An 18,438-nucleotide genomic window follows, 5' to 3' on the forward strand; every position below is an offset into this window, starting at 1 on the left:
GTAGAATCGTATGATCTGTTCAACTGAGGATGTAGGCGATTTTACCAGATGTGGCCAGCATCATGAGATGATTTAGGCAACAAAATTTGATGATTTTTGGCAAAAAATTACTTCGGCCATTATTTTAGGAAGGTGACGACAGGTAAGTTAGCTACTTTCAAACTTAACTTAGCTTCCTGAGTATGACGTAAGAGTAAACCCTCATTAGGGTACACTCATGTGAGTGGTTGAAATGGAGGTGAAATCTGATTGGCTGCAGCTAATTTCCTGTTGAAATAATGCATTGTGATTCGAGCGACGTGAGGTGAGTCTCAAAAAACCACACACACAGTGAAGTTCACACATGACAAGCAGTTTGTAAAGACAAGTTTAACAGTTTGTTTATAAATGTTCAACAAAATATATTTTGATTTAAATATCAAAACTTTATATTGCATATTTTATTGCATATATATGTGGATTCCTATTGCATTTATATAAAACATGAAATATTTGAGTGAATCTCAAAAAAAAGTGGATTTTGTTGACAGTAATAAATTATAACTTTTTTTGTGTGCATTGAAAATTATTTTCATGGAGAGTCATTTATATATAAATAGCAAAATACATTTGTAAATCCTTCTGTGTGTCTTCATTAATTTTTCTCTTGGATCAGATTCTTGCTGAAACATGTGCTGTGTGAAGTTGAAGGGTTTAAAGCTTTCAAACTTTTGCTTTTAAACATTTACTTTTCTTGTACAAGAACTGCTGCTAAACTGTGTAGCTCACATTAAATCCCAGCTCAGCAGGCTGCAGTGACGCTGTGTAGCGGTGAGGATCGAGGAAATGACAAAAAGAGACTTGTGATGTACCCCTTCTTATATGAAGTCTATGGATGTACCCCTTCTTATATGAAGTCTATGTATGTACCCCTTCTTATATGAAGTCTATGTATGTACCCCTTCTTATATGAAGAATGTACCCCTTCTTATATGAAGTCTATGTATGTACCCCTTCTTATATGAAGTCTATGGATGTACCCCTTCTTATATGAAGTCTATGTATGTTTGCAGCCGCATCATTATTACATAGCTTAGTGAAAATGGGGTGGCTGTCTATTTCTAAATGCTTATGAATTCTCCTTCACATCTTTCTTTGACCTCCTGACATTTTCTCTCAGTGGTAAGGAATACACGTTTGGAGGTAACATCTGACTTTTCAACCGTAGCCCATGAAAACTCAGATCAAACTGTGAAACTAGACAGAGATCAACAGTGATCAATATTCTGTTAATGCATGGCCTATTTCACACACATCCACACTTCCTGTACAACTGTAAACTTGATATACAGGCACTTTGATAACTCACATATTTAAAAAAAAATGTATATATTTGTTTTCATATTGTAGTCTTACAGAATTTTGGTTTTAATTATGTCTTATACTATTGTATATTGTATTGACCCTCGAGTCACTCCTGCTACATTTGAATGAAAAACCTCCTTATGCCTCTTTCACACTGATGACATTTTGAATCCAGCCAATCAGTTTCTCTCCGTTTGAGTGTCACAACTTGAAAGTGACAAAAATTGAGTCCATGCAGTTAAACTTCATTATTTATCAAACTGAGGTTAACTCAAATAAACAATAGTTTGTTGATTCATTAAAGCAGTGCATGGATGTGTTGTAAATGTGCTGTTAGTGTTGAAGGTGTGCTTAATCAAGCTGACCGGTTGACCAGTACCGCTTCACAGTGTTCTCCATCCGTCTCAGAATGGCCTCCCTCAGGTGGGACCTCCATCCTCCCCCCCTAGCCCAGATCCCCCATAGAATTTACAATCCATGTACAGAGTTCTGATCGGTTAGTAGGCGCTGCTCACAAGTTGATCTCTTATCTGTTGCTCGTGAGCAGCTACTATGGTGATCTACCAGGTAAGAAGTCAACCACCGGTTCAGTTAACTGCTTCAGTCAACCCTGAATTTAACTTGACAACCTCAAATTCCTGGATAATAAACAAACAAGACACATTTCAGGGCTTTTTGGAAAAACAGGCTGCTTTAATTTTCATTGTTGGATGAGGAGAACTACACCCATTGTTTACCAATAGAGACACATAATGCCAACGTGTGTGTGTGTGTGTGTGTGTGTGTGTGTGTGTGTGTGTGTGTGTGTGTGTGTGTGTGTGTGTGTGTGTGTGTGTGTGTGTGTGTGTGTGTGTATGCCGTGGTGGCTTGGTAGAACTCCAACAGCAACAGATGCATAGTCCAAGCTGTTTAATGAAATATTTCATACATCTAAAACAAAATGTCTTCATCCCACTGTTAGGTAATAATCTGCATGAGTCACTGGCAATCAGCCAATCACTTTTCAAAAGTTAAACGTTTCCAAAACACAGTGGCTCATAACATAATATGAAGCCAGGCTCAGATTACAACATCTTCAGGTAAGGTCAACTGCTTACAGTTCATATGCTCATTAATCTCAACGGGTGTGATCGACTATGAGCTGGTGTAGCCTGAGCCGGGTAAAGAGACACAATCGTGTCATAATCAACACAAACACACTCAGTTTAAGCCCACAGGAGCTTCTGTTGATTATTATTGATGTACCCATGCAGGCGAGGTGCAGGGGTTTGGCCTAGAGACAGTAAGAGGAGCGAACAGAAACCTTGAATTTATCACACTGAACTAATCACACTGCTGTTTTCTGCGCTACATCTGCTGGGTGGAGTTCCCGTTCCAGGTGTTGTTTTCGTCCTCGCTGTCCTCCTGAGTCCGGAGCCGGCAAATTTTCCCGTCCTTCTTGAAGTCCTTTGGCCGCTTCTCCAAAGTCTGCTTAGAGACAGTTTCTCTGATGGTAGGACACACAGTGAGTGAATTACAACAATACAGAAGAGTCAAAGTCACATGACTGACTCAATTATATCAAAGTGTCCCACAGCAGTAGCAATAGAAAGGATCCAATACGCATGCTACTAGGAGTACCACATAAGGTACAGGTCAAACCACACCAAATAAGAACCCAAGTGGATTTTATTTGAAGAGAATGAGTGAGCCATCAGTTCAGTCAAAAGATAAACAGTGGTGTTTTAAGGCACTCATTACTGGGTGTAGAATTCACCACGTCCTTGGGATTTGGTTTACCCTAAATAGTGGGTTTCAGAACATTGCCAGAGACCCATGACAAATGAGGACAGTCCGCCCTGGTTTACAGGAGAGAGAGTGAATAGAGCACTTAGTCCACGGCCTGGGGGTGAGGGACTCTGTAAAGTGCAGATTAACAATAAACTGGACTGGACACACAACACTGACGCCCTCTACAGGAAAGGACAGAGCAGGCTGTTCTTCCTGAGGAGGCTGAGGTCCTTCAATGTGTGCAATAAACTGCTCAAGGCATTCTACCAGTCTGTGGTAGCCAGCGCCCTCTTCTTCGCTGTGGTGTGCTGGGGTGGTGGCATCAGGACTGGAGATGCCAACAAACTCAATAAGCGGGTGAGGAAAGCCAGCTCTGTGGTGGGTCTGGAGCTGGACAGTCTGGAGTCGGTGGGTGAGAGGAGGATGAAGGCCAAACTCGGAGCCATCCTGGACAATCCCTCTCACCCTCTCCATGAGGAACTGTGGCAGCTGGGCAGCTCTTTCAGCCATCGGCTGATTCTACCAAAGAGCAGGACGGAGCGCTTCAGACATTTGTGCCCACTGCCATCAGACTGTCATTTGTGCCCATGCCATAGACTGTACATTTTTTTATTTTTTTTTAACTATTTCTGTCTTCATTTCTGACGAGTTTGTTTGTGGATATACTGTACATTTTTGTCTGTGTTTGTATAGTATGTGTATTTTTGTTCTTATTTCTAGTTGTGTATTTTTGTTTTGTTGTATAGTATGTGTATTTATTGTCTGTGTAGTTGTATAGTATGTGTATTTATTGTCTGTGTCTGTGTAGTTGAGCTGCTGCAACACTCGAATTTCCCCCATGGGGATCAATAAAGGAATATAATATAAAAAGCTAATGGCCCAATCCGCAAGACACCTTCACCCCGGCTGAACTAGAGCCGGTCAGGGAGCACCACCATGGAGGAAATGGGGGAGGTCCCAAGAGGGGATCCTCCCCCACCTAGTGGCTAAGAAAAGTTCTGATTGGGTCTCTTCTCTAACATTTCTGTCTTGTTATATTATTAAGTGTCAATAAATTTCCTCATAGTTTTTTTCATCATATATTAGTCAAGATTTCTTTTTTTTTTTACAAATGACAAATTTATTGATCAACAAAATGAACAGGGCTTCCAACTAAATGTGGTGTTTTCAACACTGTTTTCACACTGCTTGTATCAGCTGTTGGCGCTTATGTGCTGGAGAACGTTTCAGATCACATTTAATAAAATATATTTCAGAGGAAGATTCACACAGAGGCTGTGTATCAGCGGGGATACAAACTGGTGAACCTTTACACCCTTATGTTCCCCAGACTGCACATATTGCACACTACATGTACTTGGATCTGAATCGTACCTCTTTGCTTTGTCGGAGGCTGATGCTGAGTTGGTGAAGGAGCCGGACGGCTGGCCGGGGCCTCTGGATGCTGCTCCGGGAGGGGGCGGGGTAGCAAACAGGAAGGAGCTGAGGAATCTCCACACAGCCAGCAGAGGGTAGAGGAGTGTGCCCAGAACGGCCCAGATACCACCATCAGAGGACTGGACCACTGAGTTAGCGGGCCTGCTTGACTGCTGAGAGGGAGAGCATCCAAATAATATTATGATACAAGAGAGCGATTTAAGGAATTGTTCAACAGAACCTCCTCTGGACTCCAGCACTGCACCTAACCCACAGACATGAGGCTGAACATCAGATCATTTGGCAAAATGTTAAAAGCGTTCCATTAGAAGTGCCAGTGTTGAAGAATGTCCGAGTAGAGCATGGCAGCTCTCCTTTACCTCTGAAGTGCAAAATAGAGACGGTAGTTTGCCTGTGGTCTTGCTAGAAAATACAGAGGTCCTGGCACATTATAGGGCAAGAAATTAATAAAACCTAGAAAAGGGATCCAATACGCATGCTACTAGGAGTACCAAATGTCTTTATTACTGATAAATATAAATGGAAACTTTACCAAAACACAGTGGCATAAGGTCATACTTTTATGTCAGGTGCCTCTCCTGAGTAGCACACTGCTTTGGTGCATCTGTATGATTCAGAGGCAACTTGGTTAGGTGACGACTGGCTGACACATGGAAGGGGGACTCTGTTCTACTCACTGGCAGAAGCACGATGGAAGCACTGGGAGCCAGTTCCAGCTCCAGCAGACTCTTGTCCAGGTCTCCGCTGGTGAACTCCCGCCGAGGGAACATGGTCGCAAGGGTGAAGTTCCCGTAGCGGTTTCCCACTTCCTGAGAAAGAACCAGCACGAAAACCTTACTCACAGATGTGACCTTCTGATGTGGAAACTGGGTCACAGAGATTCTACAACACCAGGGGCCTGTATCACCAGCATCCTTCTGTCTGGGATTGATTAAGCTTTTTCTGGTCAAGTCTGCTATCACTATTTCATCTCATTACATATGAAGTATTCATGGTTCTGATGGTTCTCTTTCACATAAAGCACTCGTAGCTGGACCAGGTCCAGTAGACAGCCAGCTCCATGGTACCAGTTATCCAGAATGACCACTGTTAGGCTCAGTACGCAGCAGGTAACCCCAGGAGAGCCACACTAGGTTCAACTTGCTTTGTGATACAGGCCCCGAGAATTGAGACCACCAAGCCGCTTCACCTCTGCATTAATGCTACAATAATGACTCCCCTGTAAAAAAAATAAATAACAAAAACACACTCATTTGAACAAATTCATTCCAGGCATTTCTGAGATATCATGTTCACGAGAATGTTCATGTACTAGTACTCCTGTGAACTGGCATGGCCAAATACAAGTCCAACATTTATGTGCTATTATAACAGTACAGTGATATTAACTGCACCAACTTCTCAGCTGTGGACCTTTATGTCAGATACTTTGAAAGTGTCAGCTTCCAGTCCAGATCTGTGTCTAAGTACTGTATGTATTTTAGAATAAGTGTGAGGAGAGCTAAGTGCAATGTGTGTTAATGTCAAAAGTGTCTAATGGTACAACTCAACCATGTACCCCACAAAACACACGGCTGTGTGTAATTTAAACTGCAGCACATGCTACTAAAAACATATTCTAACGCAACCATGGTGTACTTTATAGAGGAATCCGTTTACTCCCTGAAAATGTTACCACAAGTATGAAGATTTAAAAAAAAACGTACGAAAATTTTTATGGTGATGGTGTGTCCAGAATTTTCTGAAGAAAAGAGTGATTTATTCCCTTGAGGAAATCATGTGAAAATCAAACGTACCAACGAGCACAAGCAAAGCAGCGGTATGAAAATACTTTGGTCAGACCTGAACAGCAAACTGGTGAGCCTCCTGCAGTCTGCTCTGTGAGGGGAACTGGCTGGTGAAGGAGGAGCCGTCTGGGAGGCGGAACTGTATCCTCGCTATGGTTCTGATTTCAGGCAACACACACACGTTAAGACACATCTTTCACACACAAATGTCTTTTGTGTAAAAGGATTAAACAGATTTGGTTTTAATTTTGGTATTTTGATGTATTCCCTTTAGGATGATAATTGTTTTGGCTTTAAAACAAATTAATAGACATCCTGCAGTGCCGGCAGCTACAACATGTACAGTTTGTGAATACATGACTCCTTTACCTCCTCTCCCTGACCACTGCCTCCGTCCTGGCATCCTGCTCTGCCTGTCTGGCCTGCAGAACGGCCTGCTTGGCCGTCTTCTCCTCCTCCTGGGTTTGGGCATAGCGAGCTGCTCTGTCGGCTCGATCCTGCAGGACAGATGGACAAAGGTTTAATGTTTATAATATGTCTGCATTGTCTCAAACAGTTGAAACGCTTCAAATTAAGGCCGGTTATTCTATTCAGGCATTCTTGTCTTGGTAGAGCCTATAAATCACAGTAATACTTTGAGTATCATTCCAATCTATCAATACCCGTGTTTAATAACGGACAACCAAACTCAAATCTCCTTGATTCCTCCATTTGTTGATGTTTCCATCAGTACAACACAGACATGTCACCATTCTCTTGGTCAATATTGAGATCTCAATTATTGAAGACAATTACTCATTGATTTAGAAAGGTAGATGCTTCCGTCTGGTGCGCTTTGAGAGCAATATTAGGAGGTTAGATCTATGAAGAACTCTGTGCTCTGGAAAGCAATTTAATCATAAACACATTGGTTGTACGGACATGAATGGAGATGGCAAAAGACCCAACCATGTATGAATGAATGGAAGTGTTCCAATTCTCAACAATCTGTATATATTTATTTGAATATGGAATTTTGCCCAGAAAAAGTGGAATATTTTTTGAAAGTGTGACTGATACAAGCAGTAGCTAGAAGGTCCTAATTGAGCTGAACATTTTGAAGTTTGAATGAAGGTTCTACTTTGAAAAATGTGGAAAGAGTTGAGTTCCAAAATATAGGGCGGAATATTAATCAGTGTGCCTGGATACAACACAAGGCATTGGTAACGATCATTAGCAAGAGGACAAAACGGTAGACATTAATGAGAGGAGCCAACATGGATATGAGGCAGGGATAGGTTTCCAGAGTCTGGATGTGATAGTAGCATTCATCGTTCATCAATGCTATTGGTATCACCTTCTTATCATGGAAAATACTCTCAGCTCAAAAACTGAAAGGCTTCACTGAAGTCATCTATGGGGTGATTTTCATTAAAACACACGATCCAAATGATTAGGATATAAAATATTGTATCTTTATTCAATTTTTTTTTTATATTTATGTATTATAAACTGCTTAGAGCTAGTATTAGGAAGTTAAACAGGTACTAATTGATCTCTTTTATCTAATTATGTTGCTGTGAAAACACCAACACAGATTATATCTGAATACATGATTATAATTTACTTTCATCCAATACTCATTTTTACTAAATGGAGCTGGAACGCACCATAATGTAAGTAAATATAGCCTCCGTAACAGTGCATGAATAGTTTATATAATAAAAGATGGATACTTAGCGTTTGTTTTTTCAATACAATATTGCCATGCAAAATATTGCGATCGATTATTCCCCCATGCTCATACGCCACACGCCATCACCCAGGACAGTGCGTTTGTGAGAGGGAGAGAACCACAAGAGAAGCTAAACGCTTTAAAAAAAATTACATGACAATTAATAGCACACCAACTTTTTGATGACTTTAAATCTAAACACTCATCTTCCTGGGTCACTGATCCTAAATGTTCTTCTAATCACACATTTTGATGTATTTATGTTGCTTGACGAGTAGCGCAGCCAAATTCAATGTGAAAGGTGAAGAACAAGAATATGCCCAATATATGCCAAGTAGTGTTGCCTTGTGCAACTCAGACACAGTACATAAAGATTCAGAAGAACAACGATTGGGAATGCTTCCAGAACTGTCCACTGTGGTTTTCAAACTACTGTATGTTCCGCACTATAGGGCGCACTGGATTATAAGGCGCACTGTCAATGAATGGTCTATTTTCGATCTTTTTTCATATATAAGGCGCACCGGACTATAAGGCGCATTAAGCGAAATAAAACAGTCAGTCAGTCAAACTTCCTCCACTTCCGTACCATTGATTCATTAATGTTGAATTCTCTCGCAGCTGCTCTATTCCCATGTTCTACTGCGTGACTGATAGCCTTGAGTTTGAAGTCCGCGTCGTAAGCGTGTCTCTTGACAGGAGCCATGTTGGGGTCCTTATACACACACACTGTAATATTATGGTGAAGCACAGTATGTATTACTAATGACGCTCCTGACTACGGTGGCCGTGATGCTGCTGCGGTGCGGCTTTGTAGTTTACTAAGTCTACTAAAACATGTTGACAGAGCGCCGTGTACCACACAAAATCACTTCGAGGTCAGTAAGCACAACCAGAATTAATCCATAGATAAAGCGCTCCGGATTATAAGGCGCACTGTCGTTTTTTGAGAAAATTAAAGGCTTTTAAGTGCGCCTTATAGTGCGGAAAATACGGTACTCAAGATATTCTCAGTTTTTTCAAAGTCATAAGGTAGAGTGACAACTGGTCTTCACTTCCACATTTAATCCTGCAAACTCTGATGTGATCTTTCGGTAGGGCGAGAGGAGAGAGACAGATGAACTTACCAAGGCAATCTGCTGTTTGACCCGTTCCCTGGCAGCCTTCTCCTCAGCCTTCTCCCTGTTCCTTTCATCCAGGAGCCGCTTGGTCCTATCATCTTCCTGTTTCTTCTTCAAGTCCTGCACATCCTTCCCCATCTTCCGCCGCTCTACTTCTTTCTGGATCTCCTTCTGAATCACAGGCAACACACAGGTAGGTCAGGGGCCCTGTTTGAATCTCAACGTGCACACACTGGCAAAAAGTCTGTAAATTATCGCATTTTGTAAAACATATTCTTTGAATTATCTTTGTATTAAGTAACTTTTGCTGAGCAGGTTGTGGTTATTACAAGACGCCGTTAATGTGAGAGCTCTGAAGGTGGCACACTATGACTATTATTATATTTAAAGATGAACAGACTTTGAGACAACACTGGGGCCCACAGTAAAGGAAACATCACACGAGTGTCTTTAGGTGAGGCGACAGTAAGATGTGTTTTATACATAGTTGGATGTACTAGAACTTATTACAGAACACAGTACACAGAGAGCAATAAGGTGCACACACACAAGTTGCAGAAATGTGTGATTTTTTTTAACAACACAGTGATACACTGGTCGGTTCACAATGACGGTTTAAAGACAAATCAAGTCCAGACCCAGTTCCTAAAAGACAAGTGAGTGTTACACATGTTAATCCACAGGAGCAGTAAAGCCCTGTTGTATATTTAACATGTGGCCCAGTGGAGCTGTAAAGGACACGGACTGTGTTACTCGTCTAGATCAGAGGCGTGTGCATGGGGTGAGGAGGTTACAGAGCGGCTGCTGAGCTGCTTTCATATCTGTGGTGTTCACTGTCACTGGACAACACCAACATGAAGAGTTCAGGGCGCGCTACACAACCAGCTGAACAATAAAGATGGATGGTAACAAATAAGTCTGCTTTCAGTTTTGGGAGGAATCTAATCATGTGTCTTTTCAAAAACAAATATCATTAATATCAATATTTCCAATAATAGGGGGGATGTGATCCATGTAAAATATGAACTTCTGTCTAGTCTCCTTACCTCTTCCTCTCCTTTCTTCTTTTGTTCTCGCCTCTCCTCCAGTTTCTTGGTTAATCTGATAGGACAGTATAATGAGAAAACATCACATCTACGTTCAGAATGATAAATGTAACGATGACAGACTGTGTGCATGCTACTTCCCTCCTCACATTGACTCATTTCTGTTCTAATTCATCACAATATAAGCAGTTGAAAGATTCTGGACTGAACTATGGGCTGATGGTTGGTTGAACTTCAGGTCAGATGCCAATTGTTGATGTAGCTATTCAAAGTTTAATGAGAAAGATTCTGATATTTTATTGACAACTTCAATATGAGTAAAAAAAGGTCTATTTGAGAGCCCCACTAGCTGTAATGGAATTTTAGTATCCTGGCAAATTAGCTGGGTTAGGCTAGAGCAGCTAACGTACCATACCACTAAGACAGAAACGCTGGCAACCTGAAATGAGACAGCACGCTTACAGCAGCCCATCAGCACGTTCACTCAGCAGACCCTAGTTGTGTGTATTATGTTGTTTGTATTGTGTTGTGTGTATTATGTTGTTTGTATTGTGCCAAAGCACATTTTATGTCTAGAATGTTAAGAGCTTGACATGTATGTAGGCTCCTACCTTTCCACCTTAGCATCCAGGTTGTCTTCACTCTGATCTGAAGATGCATCCTCTGCAGGAGTCACTGTGGCTGGAAGGTTGCTATCATCTACTGGGCTGGAGACGGACGCTACGTAAAAAAAGAACTGGGTTAACTCGCTTGTTCGCACAAAGCAATCAAAGTCTATCCATCCTCCATTGATATACACATCCAAAGGTCGTCACAATCATGAAGTTTTACCTGACGATTAACTGTCATACATTTGTTGCGATTAATGTTTTAATTGTATTTTTCTGTTCCTTTTATGCCACACGGTGGAGCTGTTGCATTTGGGTCTTCAACTAGGCCTTAAATCCATGTTGTATGTCAATGGCTGCTATTTACAGCGGCCATTTTGCTCAGGGTGAGAAGATTTCTTCCAGAAGCTAGTCAGACTGCTATATAGCTATAGTGAAGTGGCCGACACATTTGACTTGTGTAGCCTAGCTTAGTGTTGAAAGACACAAACTCGGGCAGAAAAGTTTGGAAAGATCCCAAAAGAAATCCAAACAAAAGGTCCAACTGGACCCAAGATACATCAACGATGTTGAAGGAAAGACCACCACATGACCAGTACCATATGTTAGTAATATGACAGCAGGCTAAAGCTAAAATCAGCTAGCGTTATGTGTCTGTTTGTCAGGTGATATTTGTGACTTTGCCCTGACTGTGATTGAGTTGCTACCCTTTTAAGCTTTGTTTATACGCGTGGCTTTGATCACAAACAAAGGTTTTAATGCTCAGCGTGCCGTTTGTTGCAATATTCTCTGAAACGCCAGAGGGGGTCAAAACAAAATGTACTGCAAAGAACCTAAAAGACTACGAGTGTAGCCGTCTAAACGCCATAAACCCACCTCCACAATGCTGAGGAAGGATTATAATTGCCCGTTAACTCATAACCCTTATTCATGGACTACTTTGTTGCCTCTACACAAGCCCTGTAAAGAAATAATTCAAGTATGAAATGCACTATAATGAAACAAAGGATGAACCTGTAAACTATTTGATTTGGCTGCAAAATATTTACTCAAATGTAGATTTATAACATCTCCAGTTTCTATTGCATCTAAAAAGGAATAGACTTTCTTCACACATGTGAGTAGTGCTTTTGGTAGTGAATATTAATGACATCTGAAAAGCTCTGATCACGAGTGCATCGAACAGTTAGTAGTTACAAAAATTCAGAGGGCGGGCATATCACGCCGGCTTCAACACGGACGCAAACTAAGCTCTACTTTGATTGAAACCAAAACAACCATTTTACACAGTATGCCATACTAGCTCATTCAGCTGACAAATATCTTCTGGCAAACAAACACATAGCTTATGTTAGCTTAGCCAACGTCAGCTATCACTGTTGCTGCAATACAAAGAAAAGAATAAAAGTAAGACATTAATGCACTTCGCTCGGCTGTGATATTACAAACATATCATACTAATACAGGCTCATGTCTCCTCTTTCATGGAAAATTTTAATTCAATTGTATATTCATAGTTAAACATTTACTATTAAATAATCACAAACTGACCAAAGTAACAAGATCTTCTGTCAACGAAACAAATCTCAAAATAAAAGTGCTTTAAGTAACTGGACAAATTTAAAACAGAAGATAACAGGTGCAATATATCTATATAACAACACCCCTATGTGGCCTCTCAGAACACCTTTCAAAACTTTTGCTTTTGCATATGGCTGCATGACTACTGGACACTGAGGAAGGCATATCCCAAATATCTGGGCCTTTTACTCCCCAATGCTGAAAATGGAAACTGATTAAAAGCAGTCAATTAAAAAAGTACCCTGATAGATGAGGTGCACAAAACTCATCTTTTGGAACTTACTTGATGTTATCCAGGCTCACTCACCTTTTGCTGTTTGTGGCACTGCTGCAGGTTCTGTGGCTGACCTGACGGGCATTGCTTGGGCTGGGACTGGAGCTGGATCTGTGCTATCAAGTGGGCCAGTCTCCACGGGACCGCTTGCCTGTGGTAACACTGTCCCCCCTCCAATCTGCTGAGCATGCATCTGTCAGAAAAACAGGGAGTAGGATCGTTAGCAGAAAGACCATCATGTAGATTCAGTAGCTCAGGTGATAGAGGGAAGGCTCCATATCCAGGGTTTGGATATACTTCAATTAAACTAGGGCCTTGCCTGGACACCACGAATGTTTGTAGGATATTGCATGGCAATCCAAATAAGAATAAAAAAATGTAAAATAACTGATATTTCAGTCAGGACAAAAGTTGGGGACCGACCGGCCGACAATGCCTTCCCCAGACCTGCTAGCATGACATGCTTGTGTTTCTTGGGGTACTGTGGATCGCTAGATAAAACATGTAAAAAGGTTAAAAAAAACAGTGAGCTCCCTGCAAATCACACTGTTTACAACCTTTTGGCCATACCTGCTTAACTCGGTTGATTCTTTTCATCAGCTCTTCAGCAGACACACTCCCAGCGATGACCTCCAGGGGGATCCCATTCTCCCCGATAAAGAAGCTAGAGGGTATGCACACCACTGGATCTTCACACGGGGGTGGGGGGTTAAGGAACAAGCTCCCAGCAAATGACATTTTGTTTTGTTTACATAACCAGTATAAATAGCATTCACCGATCACATACCATTCCACCATAGTCATAGAAATAACTGAAAGGTAATGAATGATTCAAATTATATTAGTCATGGTAAGACGAATTTATGAGATGCTCTGTCAAAAACCTTTCTCAAAGTTGTAATTATGAGATGGTAAATTAATCAAACATATAGATGACCTGCGTTTGTCCTTAGATACCGCAACCTAAGGCCTCTCCTCTTTAGTACTGGGAGAATACTTGAACGTGTAAGGCTAACATTAGCTAGCTAACTAGCCAGCGAGAACAACTCAATGTTTCCTCAACACACTCTTGTGACAGTGTAGGAAAGCACATTTCTCCTTCCAGATAATCAGTCACTCACACCAATTCACCAGATTTTGTAGTGTGCTGATAGCTGGATTTCCAGTCCACAGAAAGGAGAGAACAGGCTTGTGAAGTGCTGTGATTGTAATGCTAAACTGTGGTTAATGACAAAGTAAAACCATAGACAATGTGGGAAGAGGTGAGGAGGGGTCTGATTAGAGGGAATTACGTACTTTTAGTTCTCGCATCACATCTACTAGGGACATGTGTAGTATCACCTCTACTCACAAAATGTCTAGTATCACGTCTAGTAGGGACATTTCTAGGATAATATTAACATTGTGTAAACTGCTGCCAGACAAGATGATGATGATGTTAATGGTTGAGGCATTTCATGTATTGGTTGCATCTAGTCTTACTCAGTCTCTTATAAACATTCCTTTGTAATTAAGCCTGACAAAGGAGGTTTATGGTCTAAAAAATACAAAAGCACTGCTCTGGTCCCTATAAGACAGTAATTGCTAGGGTCAAGACAAGAGTATCTATTGGCCCAATAAATATAGCAAGGTAATCGGCAGTGCAACTATTAACTTTCCTCTGACGTCGGTCAGTAAAACCAGCTCAATACTTATTCATCCCAAGAAGAAATTGTAGATATTTGTACAACAAAAAGGATACAGATCTGAGAGAACTGCACACATGGCTCGCTGTGGGAAAGAAAAATGTTGCATCGTCATAGGTGGATCTAAATACACATTAACACTTTAATCTAATGTAAAACAATTTACATCACACACCTCTCCAATTGACTGTGCTAAATAAGTTGCTGGTGTGATAAATTATAAAAATAATTTTAATGGGAATGACAGACTGGCAGATGTGAACTGTACAACAGAGAGGCATGCAGAGACTCTTTTATATTTAAGAAGAACTATATCAAGGAATTTAAAGATCACATATGATGCTAATTGTACTTTTTCCTGGCTTTTAAAATATAAAATATGCATCTCTGGTCTGTCTACAGGCATTCTCTCTCATTCTCTCCAGCTCCAGACTGTTTGCCTGTTAACATTAGCATACTGCACTGTGTATTTATGAATCCCACTGCTATTCTAGGCAGGCCTTGCCCTGTGTAACATTCAAGTGCTTGGATTGGCCAGGCGTCCATGCTCGCCGAAGTAGCAGTAACCTGATTTGTTCGTGTCCTGTGCCCTGACCAATGGGCTCTTCTAAACCCTAACTACTGGAGGTCTATGCCTAAACTTAGCCAGACATCCCCGGCTTAACCAGCTACGCAGGGTGGGTCTTGCCAAGGAGAGCAGTAGGATTAAAAAAAACAAAAAAAAACTACTGCACTGCTAATGTGGCTGGCTTTGATTGTAGGTCCACAGGATGAAGTAATGTTGTAACATTAGGTAATACAGAGAGAGACTGTGTGGACATTAAGCCTCATATGAAGCCAGTTTAATACCGACAGTAGTAGGTTGGATGTGTGTGTTGACTTTTGTGAAACTGAGTACTGCAATGCAGCTAAGCTGCTTTGTTTACATCCACGTCGGTCTGTGCGTGTCAGTCTGTGCGTGTCAGTGTTCCTTTGCTTCGCAACCTTGTGTAGCTTTGATTAGTTAGCACCAGTCACTAAATTGCTCAGGCCGTTGGTATGGGGAATTTCGGCTTTGAAAAAGACACATGCTAAAATAACCTAATTTATAGAATATCTTTAGACTTTTGCACTTTGTTTATTGTTATGCAGAAATTCACCAAGACAAATTCATTGAATGTGCTTCTTGGTTATAAAACGATTAATGTAGCGAGTGAGTGGGCGAGCAGGGAGAGAGAGAGAGCAGTGGGTGAGCTCAGAGGAGACAGTTGTTAAATCAGAGCAGAGGAGAAATGATCAGTAAAGTCTGTAAACGTCTTCTCTGTGCTTCATGAACTCAGAGAGCGATTCAAATAATTTGCAACTAGGACTGAGCAATCTGGAGAAAATCAAATATTAAAATATATTTGACCAAATACATTGATATCGACATTGCAATGATATTGTAGGGTTGACTATTGGTGCTTTCACAAAATAAATATATATATATAATGAAGTTTGTATTATCGTACCAAATTTTTCAAGAACAAATTAAATTCCCTACAATGTTACTTAAGATTTTCAATTTAAGTTCATCTAAAACATTTTGAGATTAATCATTTTTCAAATTGAATTTCAAAAACAGGCCATGCAAGCACCCTGCATTTGTACACTGAATACTGGTAAACCAATGCCAACTTAAAAACTACTTAGACACAAGTTTCCCAGGAAAGTGTTGATTCAGTTCAGTACACTGTACATTAAACACATTAGTACCTCTTGGCATCGACTTTGATAGCCACACAACAGTTCTTTGCTTCCTCTGACACTGTGTCATCCTCCCAGCTGGAGATCAGCTGTGCTGACTGTTCATCTTCCCCTGAGAAAAGAGACAGTGACAGCAAGGGTGGTTCAGGTACAGCTCACTGTCAACACACTAACCTTATAGAAAGCGGCAATGGTGAATGAGCTAGCTTACATCGTCACTGCTAATGCTAACTAGTGCTTATGATGCAATAATGACCCAACTCATAGTGGTGACACTTGGCTAGGATAAGGTGTATTACTGTAACCTTACCCGTGCAACTAGCTTGTGAACCCACAGCTCGGATCCCTCCGATCATAAGCTGACCAAAGTCACATCAATAACCGATTTGTAAACTCCTTTAGCTGGGCTACCAAAACCAACCGGCCCGTCCTCCATGTAGCGCTACATTAATCTGGTTAGGCTGTTTGGGACAACAGACGCTGTTAGGCATCACCATGACGTTAGCGTGACATGGGCCAGTAACCAACATCACAAGCTAACATATAGCGTTGACGTTAGCACGTCATCGTACACCATATTAAAGTGACTGTTTCTTTCCTCTTAAAGGATAAAGGATTATCTTATCTTATCTCTTGGGCCATGCTACTCAAACATGCATAACGCCACTTATTATGTATTTGGTAGCTGGTTGGCTACGATAGCTGGCTATGCTAGCTGGTTAATGTTTTAAAACGACAACAACAGCGGCTTGCTGGCTAGCGCTGGTGCTTTTTTTTTTTATCACTCGTCACCTATAGAGGCTAGCGTTAGCCCGCTGGCTAACCGACTCACGTACCTGTAATGACAACGACAAAGACCGAGCTCCGCTGTTTAGCTAAGTTAATGGCATCCGGAATTGAGCCCTCAAACCAATGCATCTTTACGAGCTGTGTTTTCTGTCCCTGGTTTGGTGACACTATGATCCGCCTAAACTAGTTACATCAATTCATGAAGCGCAGACTAGACTGTCAGCTTGTAGTTCCGAGCCTGAACATGGAGCAGTACGCTGAGCGGCCGGCAGGGGTGAGTAAGACACCTCAGGAACAAACACCACGGGAGTCATGTGACCGGTACCGTCATCGCCCATAGCAAATACAATAATATGATATGCCTATGTTTCTATTTATTTTAACACAAATGTACATCATGCAATGAATATACAGTACCAGTTAAAAGTTTGGACACACCTTCTCATTCAACGACTTTGAAGAATGTAAAATATAAAACATATTCTGGTTTGTTGAGCATTTGTTTGTTTACCACATAATTCCATATGTGTTCCTTCATAGCTTGGATGTCTTCAATATTAATTTACAATGTAGAAAAATAAAGAAAGAAAGAAAGAAAGAAAAACCATTGAATGAGAAGGTGTGTCCACACTTTTGACTGGTACTGTATATCAATTAAAGTCCAAATGTATTACTCCTGCTGCAAAAGTTCATCTTCGAAGGTAAGATTTAAAGACATGACAGCATAATCAGCAATTTACATTAACCTACAAGAAGAATGACGCTACCCAGCAAACCAAGGAACCTTTAAAAGAACCCATTGTAGGGAAGGGTCATTACGTCATCATGACAGAATTCTGATTTTCCATTAATGCCAGACTTTGGTGCCAAGCCTATTTTAAGTTATGAGGGTGGGCATTTAAAGTAAAGGTTACAAGTTTCAAATACTGTCGTCCCATTTTGCTACTCAAAAAAACGAACGATACTACTGTATATGTGGAGGATGAGTTATGGAGCCTCACAGCCAGAGGAAAGAAGCTGCTCTGAAGTCTGGTGCTTCATCAGCTGATACTTCTGTATCTCTTTCCAGACAGCAGCAGGGTGAACAGGCTGTGTCTGGGTGGGTTTTGTCTTTAATGTCCTTTAGCTCTCCTCAGCCTCCTCTTCTCACCAACATCACTGATGCTCAGTAGATGGTACCAATGATGTCCTGGTCGCTTTTAACCACCCGCTGTAGAACCCTCCTGTCCTGTGCACAGGCTTGTTTCCTGACACTTTTGCTAATGAATATGACATTTTCCAAAAATGATAGATGGCTGTATGATATACAGCATGCTATTTCCAAACGTATCTTGTCTGAAATATAGTATTATATCAAACATTTTTATATTCCACATTCATCTAGAGTTTCTACTTTGGAAAGTTGGTTACAAAAATCCAGAAAATTCCTGTGTATATACAGTGACAAAAAAAATGTGAATTACTTTCTTTTTCTAGTCCACAGAAATCAATATTCAACTACTCTTTCAAACACAAATTTTACTGTGTAAATAATAATATCTTGATAGCATTTCCTTA

General features: G+C 40.9%; 1 protein-coding gene across 2 annotated transcripts; it reads right to left on the minus strand.

The window, feature by feature from the left end:
* Positions 1-2,019: 2,019 nt before the first annotated feature.
* Positions 2,020-17,141, minus strand: ubxn4 (UBX domain protein 4). Of its 2 annotated transcripts, none has more exons than XM_054614961.1 (13): positions 16,929-17,141; positions 16,102-16,204; positions 14,424-14,452; positions 13,253-13,371; positions 12,716-12,875; positions 10,831-10,939; positions 10,220-10,274; positions 9,180-9,344; positions 6,708-6,835; positions 6,394-6,496; positions 5,229-5,360; positions 4,489-4,700; positions 2,020-2,830 (listed from the first exon to the last, which is right to left on the minus strand). In XM_054614961.1, exons 1-13 carry the CDS (start codon positions 17,008-17,010, stop codon positions 2,692-2,694), a joined length of 1,536 nt encoding a protein of 511 aa, XP_054470936.1. In that variant the 5' UTR covers positions 17,011-17,141; the 3' UTR covers positions 2,020-2,691. The 2 variants fall into 2 exon arrangements, with proteins under 2 accessions (XP_054470936.1, XP_054470935.1); XM_054614960.1 differs by having other exon boundaries at positions 4,489-4,703.
* Between the last annotated feature and the right edge of the window lie 1,297 nt (positions 17,142-18,438).

The sequence above is a fragment of the Anoplopoma fimbria genome, chromosome 16, assembly GCF_027596085.1.
Source record: "Anoplopoma fimbria isolate UVic2021 breed Golden Eagle Sablefish chromosome 16, Afim_UVic_2022, whole genome shotgun sequence".
Lineage (NCBI taxonomy): Eukaryota > Metazoa > Chordata > Actinopteri > Perciformes > Anoplopomatidae > Anoplopoma > Anoplopoma fimbria.

Excerpts from the sequence above, each read along its gene's own strand:
- ubxn4 (XM_054614960.1), bottom strand. The coding sequence starts at position 17,010 with ATGCATTGGTTTGAGGGCTCAATTCCGGATGCCATTAACTTAGCTAAA. Across the intron at positions 12,876-13,252 it reads GAATCAACCGAGTTAAGCAG|ATGCATGCTCAGCAGATTGG; the intron begins GTATGGCCAAAA and ends TTTTTCTGACAG. Across the intron at positions 10,275-10,830 it reads CTGGATGCTAAGGTGGAAAG|ATTAACCAAGAAACTGGAGG; the intron begins GTAGGAGCCTAC and ends CTGTCCTATCAG.